Here is a 19,999-nt window from a genome sequence, read left to right on the forward strand (position 1 = left end):
CCAGAGGCTGGGGGAGGAAAAGAAAATTTGTTTTTCTTTTTTTGTTTGTTTTTTGGTTTGTTAGTTGGTTTCCCTAAGGCTTTTCTCTCACAAGATCAAAAAAAAAAAAAAAAAAAAAAAAAAAAAAAAAAAAAATCATTCCTTTTACAGTTCCATTCTTGGTTATGGGAACTGAATACGTTTTGGTTCTGCCAATTACTAGAGGAAGACTAGACTAAGAGAGAGGTGGCTTGGCTCAAGTGAGAAGACTTGTTTGCTTTTGTTCTCTGTGTTGTATGAAAAGAAGCTTTTGGCTTAAAGAAGAAAGCAGTGGGGCAGGTTGGGCTGGTTTGGGGAGGTTGTCACAATATCTGCCTTGTCATCTTTTGTAAAAGAGGGAGGTAGCTGAAAGAGGGAAATGGCCTCTCTGTCCACCAGCATCCTACCACCGTATCTTAGCAGTTTTGTGGATCTTTCTTGCACAGTATTTGCAGGGCAACGAGGCTTGGCTGCGGATCTCTTCAAGCCTCGCAGCTTTTATGCTCCATGTTTATTTTCTGATCAAAGCCAGGGGCTCTGTACACTTTACCTGACTTCACTTTACCTTTTTGTAAATGCCAAAAATGGTTCCAATGGACACAAGGCAGTCGATGTTGGATGAGCCGTCGAGGGGATCAAAACAGACAACATATTTGCCCTAGGCAAAAAACACAGAAGGCAAACGAGGTGAGTATGCGTTGAATGGACTCTAAAGGACAGGCAGGTAAAATGGTCTTATTTATATTCTGTTGGGGAGTATGAGAAGATGGATAGACAGACAGGCAGACAGATAATTAAATCATTGCTTCCTATGTCACTGAGTGTCTGGGCCATCAAAGGAAAGAAGCAAAGCAGTATTAGCCATTTGTTTCTCTTACTTTTAAGGCCTGAGGGCAAGAGAAGCCATTCTTAGCACTTCGGTTTGTAAGACATTGGTCACTCACATTTGGTAGATGCTACTTGTAGAGAAACTTTCTTAAAAGCATGGACCATCAATGAAGAAGCCAGTGGCCAATGAGCTGAGGCAGAAAACAGGAGGTGGGACACAGGCAGGAAGAGAGAGGATTCTGGGAAATAGTAAGAGATAAAAGAGAGCTGAGGGGAGAGATGAGAGAGATAAGACCAGAGATGGACTGAGGAGATGGATATAAACCAGCAGGTAGATGAATGCAGAGAGACACTGAGGAGACAAGAAGGAAAAAGTAGGCCAGGATTGAAGGAGAGGTAACCAACCAAGTTGTGGGCATAGAATAATTTAAATGGTTAAATAAGATATCAGCTAGTCAGGGAATGAGCCAAAGCTGATAATGCCTAGGCATTTATTAATAAATATTTAATCTCAGAGTCATTTTAGGAGCAGGAATTGGGAGAGGAAAAATTGGATTATTAAAATAATTATTATAAATGGTGCACCATGTTGGGCACCATTTGCAAGTATATTCTGTTTTTCCTTCCCAGACTCTGAGGTTAATTATTTAACCCATTTAAACTATTCTATGTCTACCATGTGGTTAGTTACCTCTCCTTTAACCCTGGCCCACTTCTTCCTTCTCGTCTTCCTAGGTTTATTTCATTTATTGGCTGGTTTATGTCTCTCCAGTCCATCTCCTGTCTTGTCTCTCCCAACAGCTCTCTTTTAGTATTTCCCAGAATCCTCTCTCTTCTTGCCAGTGTGCCACCTCCTGTTTCCTGCCTCAGCTCATTGGCCACTGGCTTTTTTATGGACTCTCTCTATGGATACTCTAGACTGTCCTGCACAGATTACTCAACAAAATCCCTGCTATGACTCCTAAAGGAAATGGCTTTCTGCTGTAGTGGCACTCGGGCTGGCCAGCTCCAGCTCATGAGAGCTGAGAGCTCGAGAGAGCTCGTTGAACAGGCTCTTCCAAGCTTCGTCAGGGACACTACAGTGACCGTGTGCAGGCAGGCCAGACTGAACATTTATACCACTAAGTTCTCTCAGATCAACAAATCGGAGACATTTTTCAAGGGAGTCAGTTTACCAGCTCATCACTGGGAGATTCCCATCAGCAATTCAATTGGATGTGTTTAAGTCTCTCCCAGAGTCAGGGGACTCCCTCATTGCCTATTCTTAACAAGTCATTTCCACAGATGCAGGAAACTGTAGACTGGAAAATGAGACAGCAGCCACTATGATGGCATGTCATCAGGGCAGTGGAGGGGGTAGGTAGGGGTATCGGGCAGAGAATTGGCCAACAATGTGGAGATGATCAGGGACTTCTGTGGCAGGTAGTGATGTTTTGCAAGGGCTGTAAAGCAGGTCACATTAGGCTGGCTTCTGCCCCTTACTGAATGTTTAAGCTGAATTTCTTTCCCAGTTCTACACTTCCGTGCTGTCAATTCGCCTTGATGGGGGGAAAGATGATATGACTAGCTGCTATTGTCTTATAGGAGCCAAATAAACTCTGCCCTGCAGCGTGCCATGCTCAAAAGTCCCTGGGTCTCTCTGCAGTGTTGAGCATGTCCCCAGCAGTTGCTTCACCCTCCCCAGCCTGTTTATCACTGAGTCCTACAGCATGCTCCTGTGGAGCTAGATGGTGGGACACACAGACTATTGCTTTTTCCTCTTCCCCCACAAGGCACTCTGAGCACCAGAGAACCCCAGTGCCTGAGCCAGGCAGTTCAGCTTGGCTGTGGGTCTAACACGAAGGCTGGAGATTGGTCATGATGAACAGGCAACTACCAGAAGTCAGGCTGTACCGATCCCTTAAACACAGCAGTGACAGAGACGTACCCTGGAGAGATGGGGAGAGCAGGATCAATGGGACCTCTGGGACTAAGGTAAGAGGAGAGGTTTGGGAACACAGAACAGAGAGTGAGCTTGGTAATCGGTAGAAATCTAGCTTAGACAAGTGAATAAAATCTTCCATGAAGCTGAGAAGGAAAATGGCTACAAGCATGCCTTCAGAGGCGTAAACACAGACCCACCCTCTTCTCAGGTTCTATTATGATGGCATTTGTGTTTTCTTCAGACACAAGAACACAGGTAGCGTAGGACGACTTCAGCATATTGATCACCAGGTCATTGGAAAGTATGTCCAGCTTCTTTACTTGATCCCCAGTCACATTGGTTGAGCCAGCGATACCATAGCTAGAGGGAAGGAAAACCACAGAAAATAAGCCAGGGGCACCAGAGCCTCGATGAGAACAACCATGAATGGATCTGGAAGGAAGGCAGACATGCCAGGCATGCCTGGTTCAGGAAGGGCAACGGAGGGTGGACTTGCCTGGCGGGGCTGGCAGAGGGGAGCAGAGACACTGTTTGGAAAGCTCAGTGCCAGTGCTGAGGTCACACAAGCCGCTGGTCAGGTACATGTTTCCTAATCTTTTTCCCACTATAGTGCTCACTACAAAGCCTTTTAAAGCAATCTTCCCCACTCCCCCATGAAACGTACACTTTAGAACACTGACAAAACACTGCCCTGTTTCCAGACTGTGTGTTTGTTTCTGTGTCTGTGCCTTTTACAGAACAAGGGGAGATTTCTATGTTTTTATTTTGTGCAAGAACCAGTGTTTAGCCCCACCGGTAGAAGTCCAATGCATCAGCTGAGAACAAGGAAGAGAGTCTGGGGTGAAGGGAGGGAGCTGGTGTCTGAGCTAACCTGAGAGACACTGTGGGGAAGGATCAGATGCCAGCACCCAGTGGACTTCACATGGGCAAGCAGGGTTGCTGGCAGTGAGCTGCCCCTACTCTAACTCCCAGCAGGGGCTGCTCCTAATGGTCCTCTAGGTCTCTGGGTAGAGTCAGTCCTCCAGGGTGGGAGGACCAATGAGCTTTGGTTCTTACTGTCTGTGTGAGCTACCTGCAAGTCAGTCACTGCAGAATTCCCAGAACCTGAGACATTCATCCAGAATGCAGCCTGGCCTGCTTGAATGCAGGGGAGGCAGGTGGTCATCAATGAAGAAAGACACAGGAAGGAGGTGCAGGACACAGAGTGGATGTGAGGGTTCAGCCGTAGAGCTGGAAATGGGTTAGGAACATGGTGGCACCCTGAGATATCTAGGATCTGGTTGTCATGGCTTCGGTGACTGATTCCTTCAACTGTTTCTCTCTCTCTCTCTCTCTCTCTCTCTCTCTCTCTCTCTCTCTCTCTCTCTCTGACAACGCCTCACAGAGCTCTTATTGGCCCTGAACTCTATATAAAGTAGTATGACCTTGAACTTCTGATCCTCCTGCTTCCGCCTCCACACCCAAATACAGGAACTGAGGATGGAGTCCAAGGTTTTGTGCTTGTTACTCAAGCACTCAACCAAGTGAGCTACAACCCTTGCTTCAACTGCTGAGAATATACCACCATCCCCCAAACCTAAATTGCATCTGTATGGCTTGGAAAAGGACAGCCCAATCTAGAAATGACCAAACAAGGGGCCCAGTTGTCTCATTTGTCAGCACCAACCACCATCGCTGTCACTCTCTTCTAGACTGGAAAACAGTCCTGCCCTCTAGCCCTTCCACCTCTTCTCTTCTGCCTTGTCTCTCCTGCTTCACTAACACCAAGCAGCCCATAGCCTGGCATTCTGCCTCTGGCTTTGGGCCTCTTTGGGCTCAGCTGCAAAGCCCACATTGGTGGAAGAGGGTGTCTAGACACTTGCTGGGGATTACTATCTCTGGCACTTCTTCTGCACTGGCCCCATACTGACAGCTTTTCTCTCTCTAGCTTAAAGTTGCCACCATCATGGCCAGTGTTAAATCAGAAGGGGAATGGTACTGACAGGCCTTAGCATAAAGATGCCAACAGCAGCCCCCTTGTGCAAACCTCAGCTCTGTGAATCCCTGGTCTCTGAGTCTCCCTCTCTTTCCTGCGTGCACAGAGGGAATGGCAACTCCCATGTGAGGCTGCCATTAGAAAATACACACACACACACACACACACACACACACACACACACACACACACACACAGAGGGGGGAGGAGGGAGGGAGGGAGGGAGGGGGGGAGGAGAAAGAACTCAGCACAACCCTTAGCACCTGGGCGGGGGAGTAGGGGGGGTACAGATGGGAACAATTCTGGGGAGCCTAAAAACTTGGGGCAGAGTAGATGAAAGCCCAAGGCAAGGATTAGGATTTGGGCACTGCAGACAGGCACCTTGCTATAGTTTATCACAACTATGTGGAGAATCTGAAGCAGAACTGAGCATCCAAGGAAAGATATGGAAGACACAAACACAGTACCAGCTTTGACAAGAACCTTTTTGTCCACACCACCTCGCTGGTGAGTGACAATAGAGTACCTGGGAAAAGGAGACACAGCAGGTGAGACACAAAGCCAGGGTAAGGGGGAGGGGCCAACTTGCCACCTCCCACTGGGCCCCACCTCTTAAAGGTACCAGCGCTTCTCAACACAACCTGCATGCTGAGGGCTAGGCTCCTGGCACAAGATCCCTTGAAACTTAAACCATAGCAAGGTGAGTTTGTGGGGAGAATGGACCTCCTACCCATGGGCCCCAGTCCCCCAGTGAATTCTACTTAAAAACCCCAGCCTTCTTAAAATCTACAAATAACTTCCTGGGAACCTACTGTGCTAGGGCAGCATTGCTGAACAGGGCAGACCAGATCCCTGGCCTTAGGGAGCTTAATACTGCAGTGAGAAAAGACAAACAAGGAAATGGCTGTTTCCAAATGAGTGTGATAGGTAAGAGAGGGGCTATGGATGTCAGGTAGCAGGTTAGGTGATTAATTTAGATGGTCAGAAAGGCGCTCAATGCTAGGCTTCGCTCGATGCTTGGCTTCCAACTGCATGAACTTTTTTGTTGGTTGTTTTGGTTGTTTTATTTTTTGTTTTTGAAAGAGAAGATACTCCAAATCCCCAAAGAAGCCTGAACCAGTCAACAATGACTACAAAGCAAAGGCACATAAGCAATTCAGAGGAAATAGTCCATTTTTCTAGAAGAAAGGGGCTGCATGCTGTGCTGTATACACATCTGTAGAAGTAGCCTTTTAGAACTTTTGACGTCTTTTTCCCCTGACGACTGAGTCCTGAGATGTGGTAAAGACAGTGACCACTCAGCTCATTTTTCTGAGCTTGGGAGCCCTGGCGCTGTGCATCCTGCCCTGGGCTATAAGAGGTTACAGTGGTGTCAGCTGAGGTGCTTGATAGGTCAAGCTCATACTGAGCACTTGCACCAGGTTCTTAGAGGGCATGACCCTGGGGTCACAGAGGAGACAGTGTGGAGGGAGCCAAGAGTCACAGAGGCTTGATTCCTGTCCATGCAGAGATGCTTCCAACCCAAATAACACCCCACAGGTTTCTCCACTGCGCTGAAATACCAGTCTCACCCAACACCTCCAGAAATCCCATTCACCTTAGTGCAGTGGCCACCAAGTGACACCACTCCTCCATCAGAGCTCCTTTTTGCTGCCAAAGAAGCCTGGGTCAGGGAAGCCTACTGGGGGGAGGGTAGCTGAAATTCCTACCAGAGGGGGATGTAGACTGAAGTGAATACCTCCTGGTGTGAAGCCGGACTTCCAGAGGAGGGAGAGAGACAGCAATCCACCCACAAAACCTTCAGCCCCAAATCTGTCTTGCCTACAAGATGTGCAGGAATAAAGATGGAGCAAAGGCTGAGGGAACAGCCAACGGATGACTGCCCCAACTTGAGACACATCCCATGTGAGAGAGCTAACACCTGACACTATTAATGATCCTCTGCTATGCTTGCAGGCAGGAACCTAGCATAACTGCCTTCTGAGAGGCTTCATCCAACAACAGATGGAAACAGAGGCAGAGACCTACAACCGAATAACAGGCAGAGCTTGGGGAGTCTTGTACAAGACTGAGGGATAGAAAATGAACAAGTTGGAGGGGTCAAGGACACCACAAGAAGACCTACGGAGTCAACTAACCTGGGCCACTGGGGGCTCACAGAGACTGAACCATCAGCCAGGGAACTGGACATAGCTCCCCTACACATTTGTAGCAAATTTGCAGCTTGGTGTTCATGTAGGACCCCTAACAAGTGGAGTGGGGGCTGTCTTGGTCTCTGTTCCTTCCATTGGATCCCCTTCCCCGTACCTAGACTTCATAGTTTGGACTCAGTGGGAGAGGATGTCTAGATGTCCCAGAGTGGAGTGGTACCCAAGGGGGATTCCCCTTCTCTTAGAAGAGTAGGGAGCAATGGGAGGAGAAATTTGTAAGGGTAGGATTAGAAGGAGAGAAGGGAAGAGGTTGTGATAGGGATATAAAGTAAATAAAAATAAATTATTGGAAAAAGAAAGAAAATTATTCATCACACACATGGAGTTTATCTTCTCCACACAATTTCAAATCTGCACCCACAACCTCTCCTTCAGAAACCATGAGTCTCTGCAGAGCATCGGTCAAACCTCCTCAAGCATTGTAAGGTAAAGAAGCAGGGGTCTCCACAACCCGTGTGGCTCTTGGAGCCTGTCTGACCCACTGAACCAGTGTGACCTCTCGAGTTTCAGGCAGACTTCAGGAGGACTTGGGAGTGGGAGGGAGGGCCTCCATGTTCTGCAGGGAGCTTCCACACCAGCATCTGTAAACGGGAGGGGAAGTCACCAGCTGCCCTCCGTGGGACAAAGCCCCTCACACACCACCCCGCTCACTTTGGTTCTCTGGGACCAGATCAGGGTGGTAAATTAAGTTTTCCTGACCATAGAAGCTTTTTCTGAGGCCAGCTGGGCCCTGCTACCAATGAGAGATGTGAGCACAGAGAATGAAGATAGCAAGGGCCTCAGCCGGGCAGATGTGTCTAGGCCCAGCCCCTTCTGCAGCCCCCCAGGATAATTCAAGTCAGTACCAGTGGCTTCCAGGAGGCCATGGCTCCCTCTGCTGCAGGGGAAGCTTGTCCTAATGGGAGTTACTTCAGAAAACAAAGGCAACACCTCAAGCTGTTCCCCAGCTCTCTTTTGTTGGGTCTCAAAGGACAAATGTCAAGGCACAGTGGTTATGAAAGAGGAAACAGCTGGAGGACTCCCCAGGAAGCAGTGGGCAGAACCCAAAAGGGTAGGGTGCCTGCCCAGGCCTGAGCACCACTGGCTACTAATGTGGGCAATAGAATGTAAGTGCCCAACCCAGTCACAGCCAACCTGCCCGCATACCGGGACCCTGAACCCTGAACCGGGGGTGTCAAGTTCATTAAATCTGCATTTCAGATATGCGTGGATTATAGCTGGCATTCAAAGGTTTCAAACAAGGCCTGGGCATGTGCTCCGCTTGCTTTAGCATACAAAAGGTTCTAAGATCAAGCTCCAGTACATTTGCATATAGCCCAGTCAGAGTTAGGAAATCTGAGACTAGAAAAGATAACAGTGACCAGCACAACACAGTGACTTATCCCTTTTGAAATCTCTGTGTCATGTCTTCGCTGGCTGGGCCAGCCCAAGAACTACTCTTTCTGTGCAGGCCTCTTCCTGAGGAAGTGGCAGCCTGCTTTGTTTCTGGTGAGATCTGATGCCGGAACTGGGGCTTCAGGGGTGTAAGGTAAATGCTGGGGGAATTCAATTCGTTAAAGGAACTGACCTTACAGCTGGGGCATCGTGGCATACACCTTTAATCCCAGCACTCAGGAGTCAGAGGCAGGAGGATTTCTGAGTTCGAGGCCAGCCTGGTCTACAAAGTGAGTTCCAGGACAGCCAGGGCTACACAGAGAAACCCTGTCCAAAAACAAACAAACAAACAAACAAACAAAAAAAGGAACTGACATTACCAGAGCTGGCACATCTGAGAATTTACAGTTCTTGAGCCTGAACAAAAGAGCATTTCTGTGCTGGAGAGATGGCTCAGTGGTTAAGAGCACTAACCTACTCTTCCAGAGGTCCTGAGTTCTAATCCCAGCAACCACATGGTAGCTCACAACCATCTGTAATGGGGACCTGATGCCATCTTCTGGTGTGTCTGAAGACAGCTACAGTGTACTCGTATAAATAAATCTTTTTATTTTTTAAAGAGTATTTCCTTCAGCTCATATCTCTAACTCCAGGAGCAAAATCAAAGCAGCACAGGTTAACACTCAAAGCTACAGGCTGGAGCTCCAGAGGTCGGAAATTCCAATCCCAGCTCCCCTACGTGCTTAGCAGCCCTTTGTAAATCACTTGTGTAAGACATCTCTTGGTGTCTTGTCCTTCAACTGTAATGTGGGGATACAGACATCAGCTTCATGGTACATAGTAAAGGGGGACAATTAGTTGATAGGGGCCAAAGGCTCTAAATAATACCCCTGTTTAGACAGACATTTAAGAACTGTTATCATCCTACTTCATCTCTGGTTCTGTCAACATTAGCACATCCGTGCTCAAGAACAGGTGAGGCCCTAGAAAAAAAGTCAGCAGCACAAAGACCTGGGTTCAGATTCTCTCTGTTCCTTCTACCAAGTATGTGACCTCTGTCAGTTTGCCTAAAACTCCCTGGCTCATCAATATAAACTTAGCCAGAAACAGGGAGCTTGGCAGACCTGGGCTATCGATATGTCCCTGGGCACGCCTGACCTCCTAAAATGACAGCCAAGGTTGTGCTTAACAGACTCCCCAGAGCATCCACTAAGCAAGCTTTTGTCGATGGGTGGGTGAGAGATCAGTTCTAAATCACTTTGGCAGACAAATTCTAAGAGGGCGGCTGGCCAGCCGACACAGGATTGTCATCACAAGTAAATGGCACGAAGAAGAGAACAGCTCCTGTAAGGTCCTGTGACATTTCACTAGGGCTCTATTGCAATCATCTGGCCTTCAGCTCAAAAAGTTAGAGCTGAGGAAAATGTGTCATCAAGAGCCTTAGACTAGGGCCGGCTCTGAGACCTCCGGAAACAAACATCCTCTTCCTGGAGTCCACAGACTAAAACCAGCATTAACAAGTGCTTTGTAAATCTCATCTCTTACTTATACTGTCAAACTCAACATTTTACTCAGGTTTTTTTTTTAAAGACTTTTTTTTTAATTTTAAGAATTATTAATTTTATTTTATGTATGTGAGCATACTGTAGCTGTCTTCAGACATACCAGAAGAGGGCATCGACTCCATTACCAATGGTTATAAGCTACCAAGTGGTTTCTGGAAATTGAACTCAGGTCCTCTGAAAGAGCAATCAGTGCTCTTAACCACTGAGCCATCTCTCTAGCCCTTTACTCAAGTTTTTAAAGATATAAACTATTTTAATTAATAAAAAAATCGAATTCCTTAGAGTGTGGGTTAATTTGCTCAATATGTTTAAAATCTTTGAAAGTTTAGATTAAGTATTAGTATTTTATGCAAAGTTTGCATATGATTTCTAGTGCAGCAGGAGGCCATGAAGCCTCTAGAATTTTATAAGCAGATTTAAATTTTCACAGAAGAACGAAGGCCTTGAACCGCTTTGCTATTTTAATTGTTTTTTATTTTTGAGAATCTCATACATGTATACAACAAAATATGAACATACCTACAACTCTCCCCACACCCCCCAAATGATCCTTCTGACTTCATGTCACCATTATTAGTAGTATTACTATCCTTTTATCCAGTTCGTTCTGTACTCATATGTGCACGGATATGGGACCATCCACTGGATCATGGGAATTTTACAGTCCCACATTCTCCAAATAGAGTAGGTCTCTCTCCCCTAGCAGATAGCCATTGCCAACAGCTCCTCAGTGAGGGGCAGGGCAGGAGATCTAGGCTGGAATTTTGCTTGATCCTGTGCTGGGTCTTCTGGTGGGAACCACAGCTGCTGCAGGTTCATTATTTTGATAGCCATGTCATGTCTGAACCCTAGCTCTTCACGGCGCTCCTTCCCATCCTCTGGTGCTCACATTTCTGCTTGCCTTCTCTTCCAAGATTTTCCCTGAGCCTTGGAGGTAGGAGAATATAGATGCTCTGTTTGGGACTGAGCATGCTCAGTTGTTTACCCAGTTCTGCGTCTCTCCACAACTGCTCCAAAGAGGAGCTTCTTGGACCATGACTGAGAGATGCCCAGGTCTGTCAGAGCCAGGAGCTGGGTTGTGGGTGTGTGTGTTTCGGGGAGGGCTATGTAGCCTAGGCTTGCTGTGCATTCCAGAGTGACCTCGAACTTGTGATCCTCCTGCCTCCATGCTAGACAAGCACCTTACCACTGAGCTGCAGCCTTAGCTTCCTTGAGCAGCAAGACTGAAACCAGAACTGCCACAGGATGGACAAAGCCCTATCAGACACTCTAGACTTTCCGACTGGCAGGCTATTTTCCTCCTTCTGGTGTCTATACCAGAGTAGCATCTTTGGCAGCACACAAGTGGCCCACACTGATTTTCAGAATACCCAACCAAGAACAAAGGGGGTTTGGGGGAGGGAGAGAGAGAAAGAGAGAGAGAGAGAGAGAGAGAGAGAGAGAGAGAGAGAGAGAGAGAGAGAGAGAGAGAGAGAGAGAGAGAGAGAGAGAGAGAGAGATTATGGTTTAAATTACTGAAGTCCTAGGTAAACCTGCCTCCACCCTGTTATTCATTGATCCTGTGGCAAATGACCAACCATTCACCCAGTGGTGGAGAAAATCCTGGGGTTATTTGAGAAATACTTGGAAGAGGCGTCAATCAAGCTCTTTCCAAGGTCACAAACCCAACCCTGGCTTTTGTCCATGCAGGTTGGAGACAGACAGATGCCAGGGTATGGGGCCAACTGTGACCCTGGCCCTGGAATGAGATTTACAGCACACTCGTGTCATATGGTACAGATAAGCCAAGAAACAACATGGAAATCTGCTGCTCTTCTCAGCAGTTTTGTGCCATAAATTCTGCCAGCCTGCAGACAAGCATAAGCACACGTCAGCTGATGTGCAGTTCCAAGCATCGAACTGGATTTCTTTATTGTTTCCCTCTGTCCAATAAGGGAGAAGACCACTTTTTTTTTTTTAAGAACCATTTCTGGGAAGCTAGAGAGAACACTCAGTTGGTAATGTGTTTGACACAAGAGCAAAGTGTCTGAACTCAGTTCCTAGAACCCATGTTTTAAAAAGCAGAGCGTTGGTTGCACACAGTTGTGATCTCGGTCCAGCGGAGGCAGAGACAGGCAGATCCCAGGAGTTCACTGGGCAGCTGGCCTCGCCTAACCAGTAAGTAAACCCCAGGCCAATGAGAAAGGCTGTCTCAACAAACAAGGCAGACAGCCTCTGAGAAACAACAACAACAAAGGTTTGACCCTGACTGGCATGCACGCATGCATGCATGCAGGCACACACACACATTCACGCACGACTTCTCCAGATGTTGTAACCAGAAATATATTCCAGCTGATATGCATGTGGGTAGCTGCAGAACAGGATGCAAGCAAAGCACAGACGAAACAGTTTACAGCAGAAATAAAGTCTCCAGGAGGGCAGTGACGTCATCTGGATGTGATTAGTAAGTTCCTTCATCTTCACAGCAACTCTCTAGGGTTGAAGAGCAGGTGCCCCTATCTTACAGTAGGGGAAACTGAGGCCCTCAGATGCTTCACCTCCATCCACCCATATCATCACCCAAATTGAATGGTAGCCCCAGGAATTTAAGCCTAGCTCCTTGTCTCTGAAGTGGGCTCTTGGGTTCAGTCCTCATGTTCTCTTATTCTTCCCCTCTGCCTCGGGGCAAAGGTGCCAAGGGGTCTAGATGCCCCCAGACTATGACTGTGTATTTCTACAATAGCCTAATAGGCTTCCAAAGTGCCACATCCCCTCGCTGCTCCCAAGCCTCTAAAAAGTAGTCAGTATTTCCTTGCTTCTGTTTTTGGTCTTGGGAGGCATGATGTGACTATCATTTGTTAGATAGAACCAGCTCTTTGAAAGCAATCCCCATTGCCTTTCAGATTGAATCCACACCACACCCCTGCCATTTCCACTATAAAAGCTCTGCTTACATCATCTTTTTCACCCATTTCCCATGTCTTCTTCAATTCCGCAGTATGTGACCCCTGTCAGTTTGCCTAACACTCCCTGGCTCATCAATATAAACTTAGCCAGAATAGCCTCCCCTTCCCCAGAACCTGACCTGGGCTATATTAGATGCTGCCACAGGATATGTTATATATTTATACTATTATATCATTATATCAATCATATGCTATATATCATACATCATATAATGTCACATCATATGGAGCAGTGGAAATGACTACAGTTGGCGACTTTGAGGTTGATGGAGGTAGAGGAGCATAGTGACCCATAATTATACCTCTGCTGATTTCCCTGTGAGATAACGGGTTGAAACCAGTCTTGGTGGGGTTCTTGCAGATCTTCAACCATCCCATCCCTCTGGGTGAGTGCTCTTCTAAGGCCAACTGGCAGCCTTAATAAGCTCTTTATTATGGGCACACTGGCTCTCCATCCAACACATCAAAGCCCAAGTGAGCCTAAATGAATGGTCTGTCTTTGAGATCTCATCTGCCTGCTAGTGGTCTGACTGCTTATCGTCCTGTGAATATCAGACGCTTCCTGTCCCACAGAATCCAACCTCTTCCCTCAGCCAGCATCAACACCTGTTCTACCACTGTAATAGCCGCAGTAGTGAGGACCTAATGCACTCAAGCTACAGAAGGGCTCCATTTCTCATGAGATGTCTGCAGCAAGTTAATAGGAGGTGGTGGATTGTCACATCCTGGTGGCAGAGAATGTTCATTATATAGCTGGAGAAAAACGCAGCAAGTAGAGTCCCATTTTATTTGCTAGCTACAGAGGAACGTGTAAATGCACGTTCATGTACACATTTGTGTGAGCATAAAAAACGGGTCTGGGAAAATAACCAAGAAAAATTAACAGTCAATTTGGTGTGTGTGTGTGTGTGTGTGTGTGTGTGTGTGTGGTGGGGCAAGGGGATCGTTTTCCTTATTATCCTTTGAATGGTTTGGTGTTTTTGTCAATAGGTGCAGGGCCTTAAGGAATCTGGGATGACCTTTTCAAAGCTGATGCTGTGACCATCTAGTCTATTAGTGCACATTCTCTTCTGTTCCAAACTGAGCACCTCCTACCTCTAACCCCCTTACCATTGTCTGAGATGTGAGTTAAAAAGTGAGATATCTTGAGGGTGATTAACCTAACCCTAGGTCTCTCTGGGGTTGTGGCAAGTACTGGTGCGTTTTTAGAATAATGTAAGAAATGGCAACCTTCGTCTCTCACAAAGCCCCCAGGTGCTGAGAGAGCTAAATCCTTGAGCTATAAATTTAATTTGAAGTGAGACTTTTACCTGAGTGTGCTGGCTGAAAGGCTCCTTAGGGCTAAGAACAAAATATCGAGGGCGTCATCACTTCTAACATACATGTCCCTAGCTTTCTCTAGTAAGGCTTAGCCTTGCTTGGCATCTGAAGTAATCGTCACCCGGTGTTTTACGCTTAAGGATTACCCACCAAGCCTCACAGCAGCACCAGAGTTTTTCAGAAATAAATGCGCACATAGCTAACACAGGCCACACGGTTGGAGGAGCATTTAAAAATCCATTTCAAAGGATTATATGTTCAAGTTAGCTACAAATCTCACGTATCAGTCCCTCATTGCTCGTAGGAAAAAAAATTTTTTTAAGTATGATATTTGTTAAGAAAGTATACCGATAACCTGAAAACCCAGGTTCCATTCAGTTGTGTGAAAACCAGTTAGGTCCCAAACATGTTGCTCAGGCCAGAACAAAGTACAGAAGTGTTGTGTAGTTTAAAAAATGAAGGTGTTCTGAGACTCCATGTTTCTTCATTTGCTCCTACCTACAGTACAAAATACGGACCATAGCATTAAAATCACCCACCATGCTAGGTATGGTGCTTCATGCCTTGAATCCCCACTCAGGAGGCAGAGGCAGGTAGACAACCCCTGAGTTCAAGGCCAACTTGGTCTACTCACAGTGAGTTCCAGGACAGTAGAAGCTACATAGTGAGAACCTGTTTCTAACCCTAACCTTAACCCCTAACCCTAACTCAGGAGGACCTACATAGTGAGACCCTGTCTCAATAAATACATAAAATTCTTCATCTTCTTCCTCCTCCTCTCCCTTATCATCATCATCATCTACCACAGGGAACTTTTCTTATTCAGCCCGAAGGAGGGTCTGCATAACAAAGTCCCCAAATGGTTCAGGGGAAGGAGATTGGATTCTTGGCTTTATCAAAAGCAGTCTACTACTTCTGCTCTGTCTTTAAGCTCTTCAATAATTGGGCAAGATCTGCTCCTAGCATTAATGCAAACAGGGAGAGATTTTGGCGCTCAGGAGGTGAGTCTACAGCTGGCCCCAGAAAGAGGGAGCGCCCGGAACACTGTGTGGCGGCTCCCTTCCAGACTGACAAGTGATGGGATACTCTTTATGGGGCTTGTCTAGGTTAAGGATGATACTGAATTAGAAGCTGAATTTGGGACTTCAATTTCCAAGGAGAGTAACAGAGGTTAAAAGAGAAATGGGGAGAAAGGCGCAGGTATTAGCACTTTATAGAGTCCCGGGTGGGCAGCTGGTAAATCACTCACTTATACCAGGAATCTGGGAGGAGCGAAAAGGAGAGTTGAGACCAGAAGAGATCGGGCAATTGTGCACCAGGAGAAAGGGGAATGAGGGCTGTGTGCAGCAGAGCAGAATCTTAAGTGTCAGATGGGACACTGGCAATCAGCAGGGGTCCAGAGAAGCAGACCCCAGGTGTTCTAATGGATAAGATGCGGCAGCCAGAGGCCTAACTCACAGCTGTGCGATGCCCGCCTGGCGCACCGCAGACGAGATGGCTTTGATCGCGGTGCAGAGCGAATTCAGCAGCTGGGTCAACTCCCCCGTGCCCTGAGCCTTCCTGCCCTGCTCCATGACGAAGCGGGTCAGGGTGCTGATATCCGTTTCGAAGGGCGCCTGGTTCGCCATTGCTGGGGTCTGGCGCCGGTGCTGGCTAAAGGTGCTGACTAAAGGTGCAGCAGGTGGAGCCCACAGGTGATAGTCACAGCGGGAGGACTGAAAGCCGTTCAGTGTCTGCAGAAACTCATTGAACTTGAGTCCTGGGGGAGACTATAGTCTCCAGGTCTCCGCCCCCTGTCCCAGGAAACACCCCCTTGCTCCCTTCCTCTACCAACTGCCATTCTGCCCGCGGACCAAGGTCCTCCTAGCCTCTCCCTCCCTCCGTTCCATGCACCCTCCCCTAGATGCCAAGCTGACATCGCTACTTCCTCCTCTGTTGCCCCACCGCCCACCTTGCCTCTGGGCTACCTGCATGATTATCTCCTCCAATGCCCGCTATAACCTGCCAGAGAGGAAAGCATGATGGACTCCTCCTCCCATAACCCCCTCCTCCTCCCCACCCACCCACCCACCCACCTGCTTAAAATACAAAGCAAATTCAGGGAGGTTGAGTAACTAGTTCAGGGAAAGCCGCACTTGAGCCTGAGGTGGCTTGGTTTCAATCCCTTAGATTCTCCCATCCCCATCCACTCTGAATCCTTAATTGTTGCTTCCTCTCAGTTTCTAGAGTTGGAGGACTGTTGGGAACCTTAGTTTCTAAGTGTCTTCCGCAGAGAAAACTAATGCAGACACAAACAGCTATTCTCTGAAATCAGGCTGTTCTGCAGCCAGCGTCCTTACCGGTTTCTGTTCTAGCTGTCACAAGTCATAGGCTGATTTGTAGAACAATTAATTACTGAGCAGGTACTGTGCACCAGAACACCGGCTTTCTTTGAGGTCAGAGCCCAAGGAGTACAAACTCCTGCCCTCCTTGAGTGTAAGATTGACAAGTAACAAAAAGAAACAAAAACAAACCATGGATCAGTTTGCTACAGGAGCCACTTTGGCATAGAGAATCATGAAAAGAGAAAGATACATAGAGAATGCTGGGAAGAGTAAACTGGGGCTTCAGGGAAAAGTTCACTGGGAAAATAATATTTGAGCAGAAAGCTGAAGGATGCAAGAGAAGAGCCAGAGTGGACTTGTCTGTGGGACTGGTTAGCCAGCCAGGCTAGTGCAATCAGCTAGTACCAAGCTTATCAGAGACCATCTCTCAAAGCAAGGTAGACAGTGCCCAAGGAACAGCGCCCAAGGCTCACATGTGTACCCGACAGGCACACAGACACCAGGAAAGAAAGGAGAAAAGAGAGAGAAGGATGATATTATGACAGATCTCACAAACCATAGCAAATCACTTGTGGGTTCTATTGGTAGTGCTGGAAGAACCTCTGGAGGGTTTTAAGCTGCAAAGTGATGACTTGCTTTATTCTACATGATGAAGGAACAGAAGGTCAAGAGCTGAAGCTGGGAGAGCTAGCAGCATGCCTTCCATCTAGCCTGTTTGTGTTCCCTGTCTGATGTACAAAGATTGCTATCAAACTGGCTTGAAGCTTCCGGCCCTGCCCTGGGCCCAGTGCTTCTTGGCACTCTCTTCCAGGATCACCCTCTCTGGACACACTGCCTCTTGGCACGCCCTCCACTACCACCCCCTTTTTCTCAAATTCCTCTTCTTCACCTACCTGCCCCACCCTGTGCTCCAGTGACTCATTTTCTTAAGAAATGACCCTCTCCTCCCTGAAGAAGACAATATTGAGCAGTCTGATGGTCACACCAGGGTGGGATGGAGGATGCTGAGCCATAATACAATAGCAATAACGAGCTCAACAAAGTCCACAGAGATCCCTGAGGCTGAGATGACCCTTCTAAGCTGGCTTCACTGGCGTAGTCAAGATGCTACATACCAGGTTCACATGTCATCCTCTGTGGGCTGCCCTGGGAGGGAACCTGACACAGGAGGGGTGACAGTCTCTGCCTTCAGCACTGTTTAACCCAGCAGTCCCAGAAGCTATAGAAGTTGTTGTTCTTGAGGGACTGGGTGGTACCTGCAGCACTCATTGTCATCACCAACAGAGAGGCCTGGCTGTCTGTACCTTGTGGCTGTCCTATGCTCTTCGTATTCTCATATGATACTCTTTCCCCATGAAATTACATGTACAGCCACAGGCATTGCCAGACGGCTCCAGCAACTCAGCTTCTCCCTGATTGCAGCTGGAACCCTCTCCACATTTCAGCCTAACTGCTACTTCTCTAAGCTCCCCCAGGCTCCAGCTACTTTTCTCAAGGCTCCACATGCACTCTCTTACATTCTCTATGACTGTGAGCCTGTACCTGTTGAGCTTGGACAACTCTCCTAAGGTCCTGAACCAAAGACCAGTACAGAGGATCATAAGTACTTCCTATTTATTTTAGTTTATTTATTGTGTGTACATGTACGTAAAAAATGCATGCTATGATGTGTGTGTGTGTGTGTGTGTGTGTGTGTGTGTGTAGGTCAGAAGACAACTTTGGGAGTCAGTCCTCTCCTACCACCTTGAAGAACCCAGAGATCAATTCAAGTTGTCAGGCTTGATGGTAGGCATCTTTGCGTACGGAACCTCTTGTAAGATCATGAGCACGGGGGCTGGTGAGATGGCTCAGTGGGTAAGAGCACCCGACTGCTCTTCTGAAGGTCCAGAGTTCAAATCCCAGCAACCACATGGTGGCTCACAACCATCCGTAATGAGATCTGGCGCCCTCTTCTGGAGTGTCTGAAGACAGCTACAGTGTACTTACATATAATAAATAAATAAATCTTTAAAAAAAAAAAAAAAGATCATGAGCACTTCACTAAAGGGCTGAAGGCTTGCCCGTGGACTTCTTACACATAATGGTTCTGAAAGCCTGACTTAGAGAGGCAAGAGGACAATTTAGAAAGGGAGGCAGAGATATGTCATTTGCTAGGTTCAAATAGGTAGCCTTACAGCCTTTCATCTCAGGCTCTGCAACAACATAAGTTTTCCCATAACACAGTGGAGGAATCTAAAGTTTAAACAGGTGACCCTGTGCTGAGTCCTGCTTGACCATGTGAGGGATTGAACGGAGCCAGCCTGGGTCTCCACAAGTATTGATGGTAGCTGTGGGTGTAAGTCTTATTTGCATAATAATGTACATGTTTTCATGTTCCTCCTTCAAAGAAGGTCCTCTCTGCCAATAACTATATGATAATCAGAGACAGCATGAGTCTAGGAAGAGAGGGAATGTCTATGTCTCAGCAAAATGGTAGAACACTGTGACCTTCAGGGCAGGCCTTAAGGCTGTGGGAAAGAATGCTGATAACATGAGTTTGAAAATACATAATTTCTCAACTAGGCAAAATATAAGGATGCAATATGAACTGTACAACAAGCTTCACAGATCTAAAAGAACAGAGGCAGCTGCACTACGAGCCAGCTTGTCAGAAAAATACTAAGGAAGGAGATAAAAAGATTTAGGGAGTGGTGATCACAGGACAAGAGCCCATACAGCTAAGTTTTTTGTTTGTGCTTACAAAGGCAGGCAGATTTCTGAGTTCAAGGTCAGTGTTGGAAAAGGTCCAGGCATGGTCAGAATGGTAATCTCAAGATAGGATCCCACCCAGCTAAATTTACAAAGGTAGGTAGATCTCTGAATTATTTTGCAATGTTAAAAAAAAAATGTACTTGGGGGCCGGAGAGATGGCTCAGTTGTTAAGAGCATTGACTGCTCTTCCAGAGGTCCTGAGTTCAATTCCCAGCACCCACATGGTAGCTCACAACCCTCTGTAATGGGATCTGATGCCCTCTTCTGATGTGTCTGAAGACAGCTACAGTGTACTCACATACATAAAATAAATGATTCTTTTTTTAAAAATATTTTTTATTACGTATTTTCCTCAATTACATTAAATGATTCTTTAAAGACAAAATGTACTTGCTGTCCCTTTCCTAAGAGTAAAGAGGCTAAGGCCATGGAATGCTGGTTCATGGGATGGTCAAGAGGGAACCTGGAATAACTAAATTGATATGTAAATAAAAGAGTGGGCTTTTGGTCTGAATAAGATGAGTTAGCAGAGAGGGATAGCAGTTCTTTTTTTTTTTTTAATTAGGTATTTTCCTCATTTACATTTCCAATGCTATCCAAAAAGTCCCCAATACACTCCCCCCCCCACTCTCCTACCCACCCACTCCCACTTTTTGGCCCTGGAGTTCCCCTGTACTGGGGCATATAAAGTTTGCAAGTCCAATGGGCCTCTCTTTCCAGTGATGGCCGACTAGGCCATCTTTTGATACATATGCAGCTAGA

The 19,999-nt window shown here is 46.9% G+C and overlaps 1 protein-coding gene across 1 annotated transcript in view; it reads right to left on the minus strand.

Moving 5' to 3' along the window:
* Fbp1 (fructose-bisphosphatase 1) overlaps positions 1-16,022 on the minus strand; it is a 23,646-nt gene extending 7,624 nt beyond the window's left edge. The window contains exons 1-3 of the mRNA XM_021179848.1: positions 15,621-16,022; positions 2,968-3,130; positions 584-676 (exon numbers count right to left, since the gene is read on the minus strand). Coding sequence (XP_021035507.1) covers positions 584-676; positions 2,968-3,130; positions 15,621-15,790 — 426 coding nt within the window. The 5' untranslated portion in view covers positions 15,791-16,022. The remainder of the gene's footprint in view (positions 1-583; positions 677-2,967; positions 3,131-15,620) is intronic.
* Between the last annotated feature and the right edge of the window lie 3,977 nt (positions 16,023-19,999).

Source organism: Mus caroli, chromosome 13 (genome assembly GCF_900094665.2).
Source record: "Mus caroli chromosome 13, CAROLI_EIJ_v1.1, whole genome shotgun sequence".
Taxonomy (NCBI): domain Eukaryota; kingdom Metazoa; phylum Chordata; class Mammalia; order Rodentia; family Muridae; genus Mus; species Mus caroli.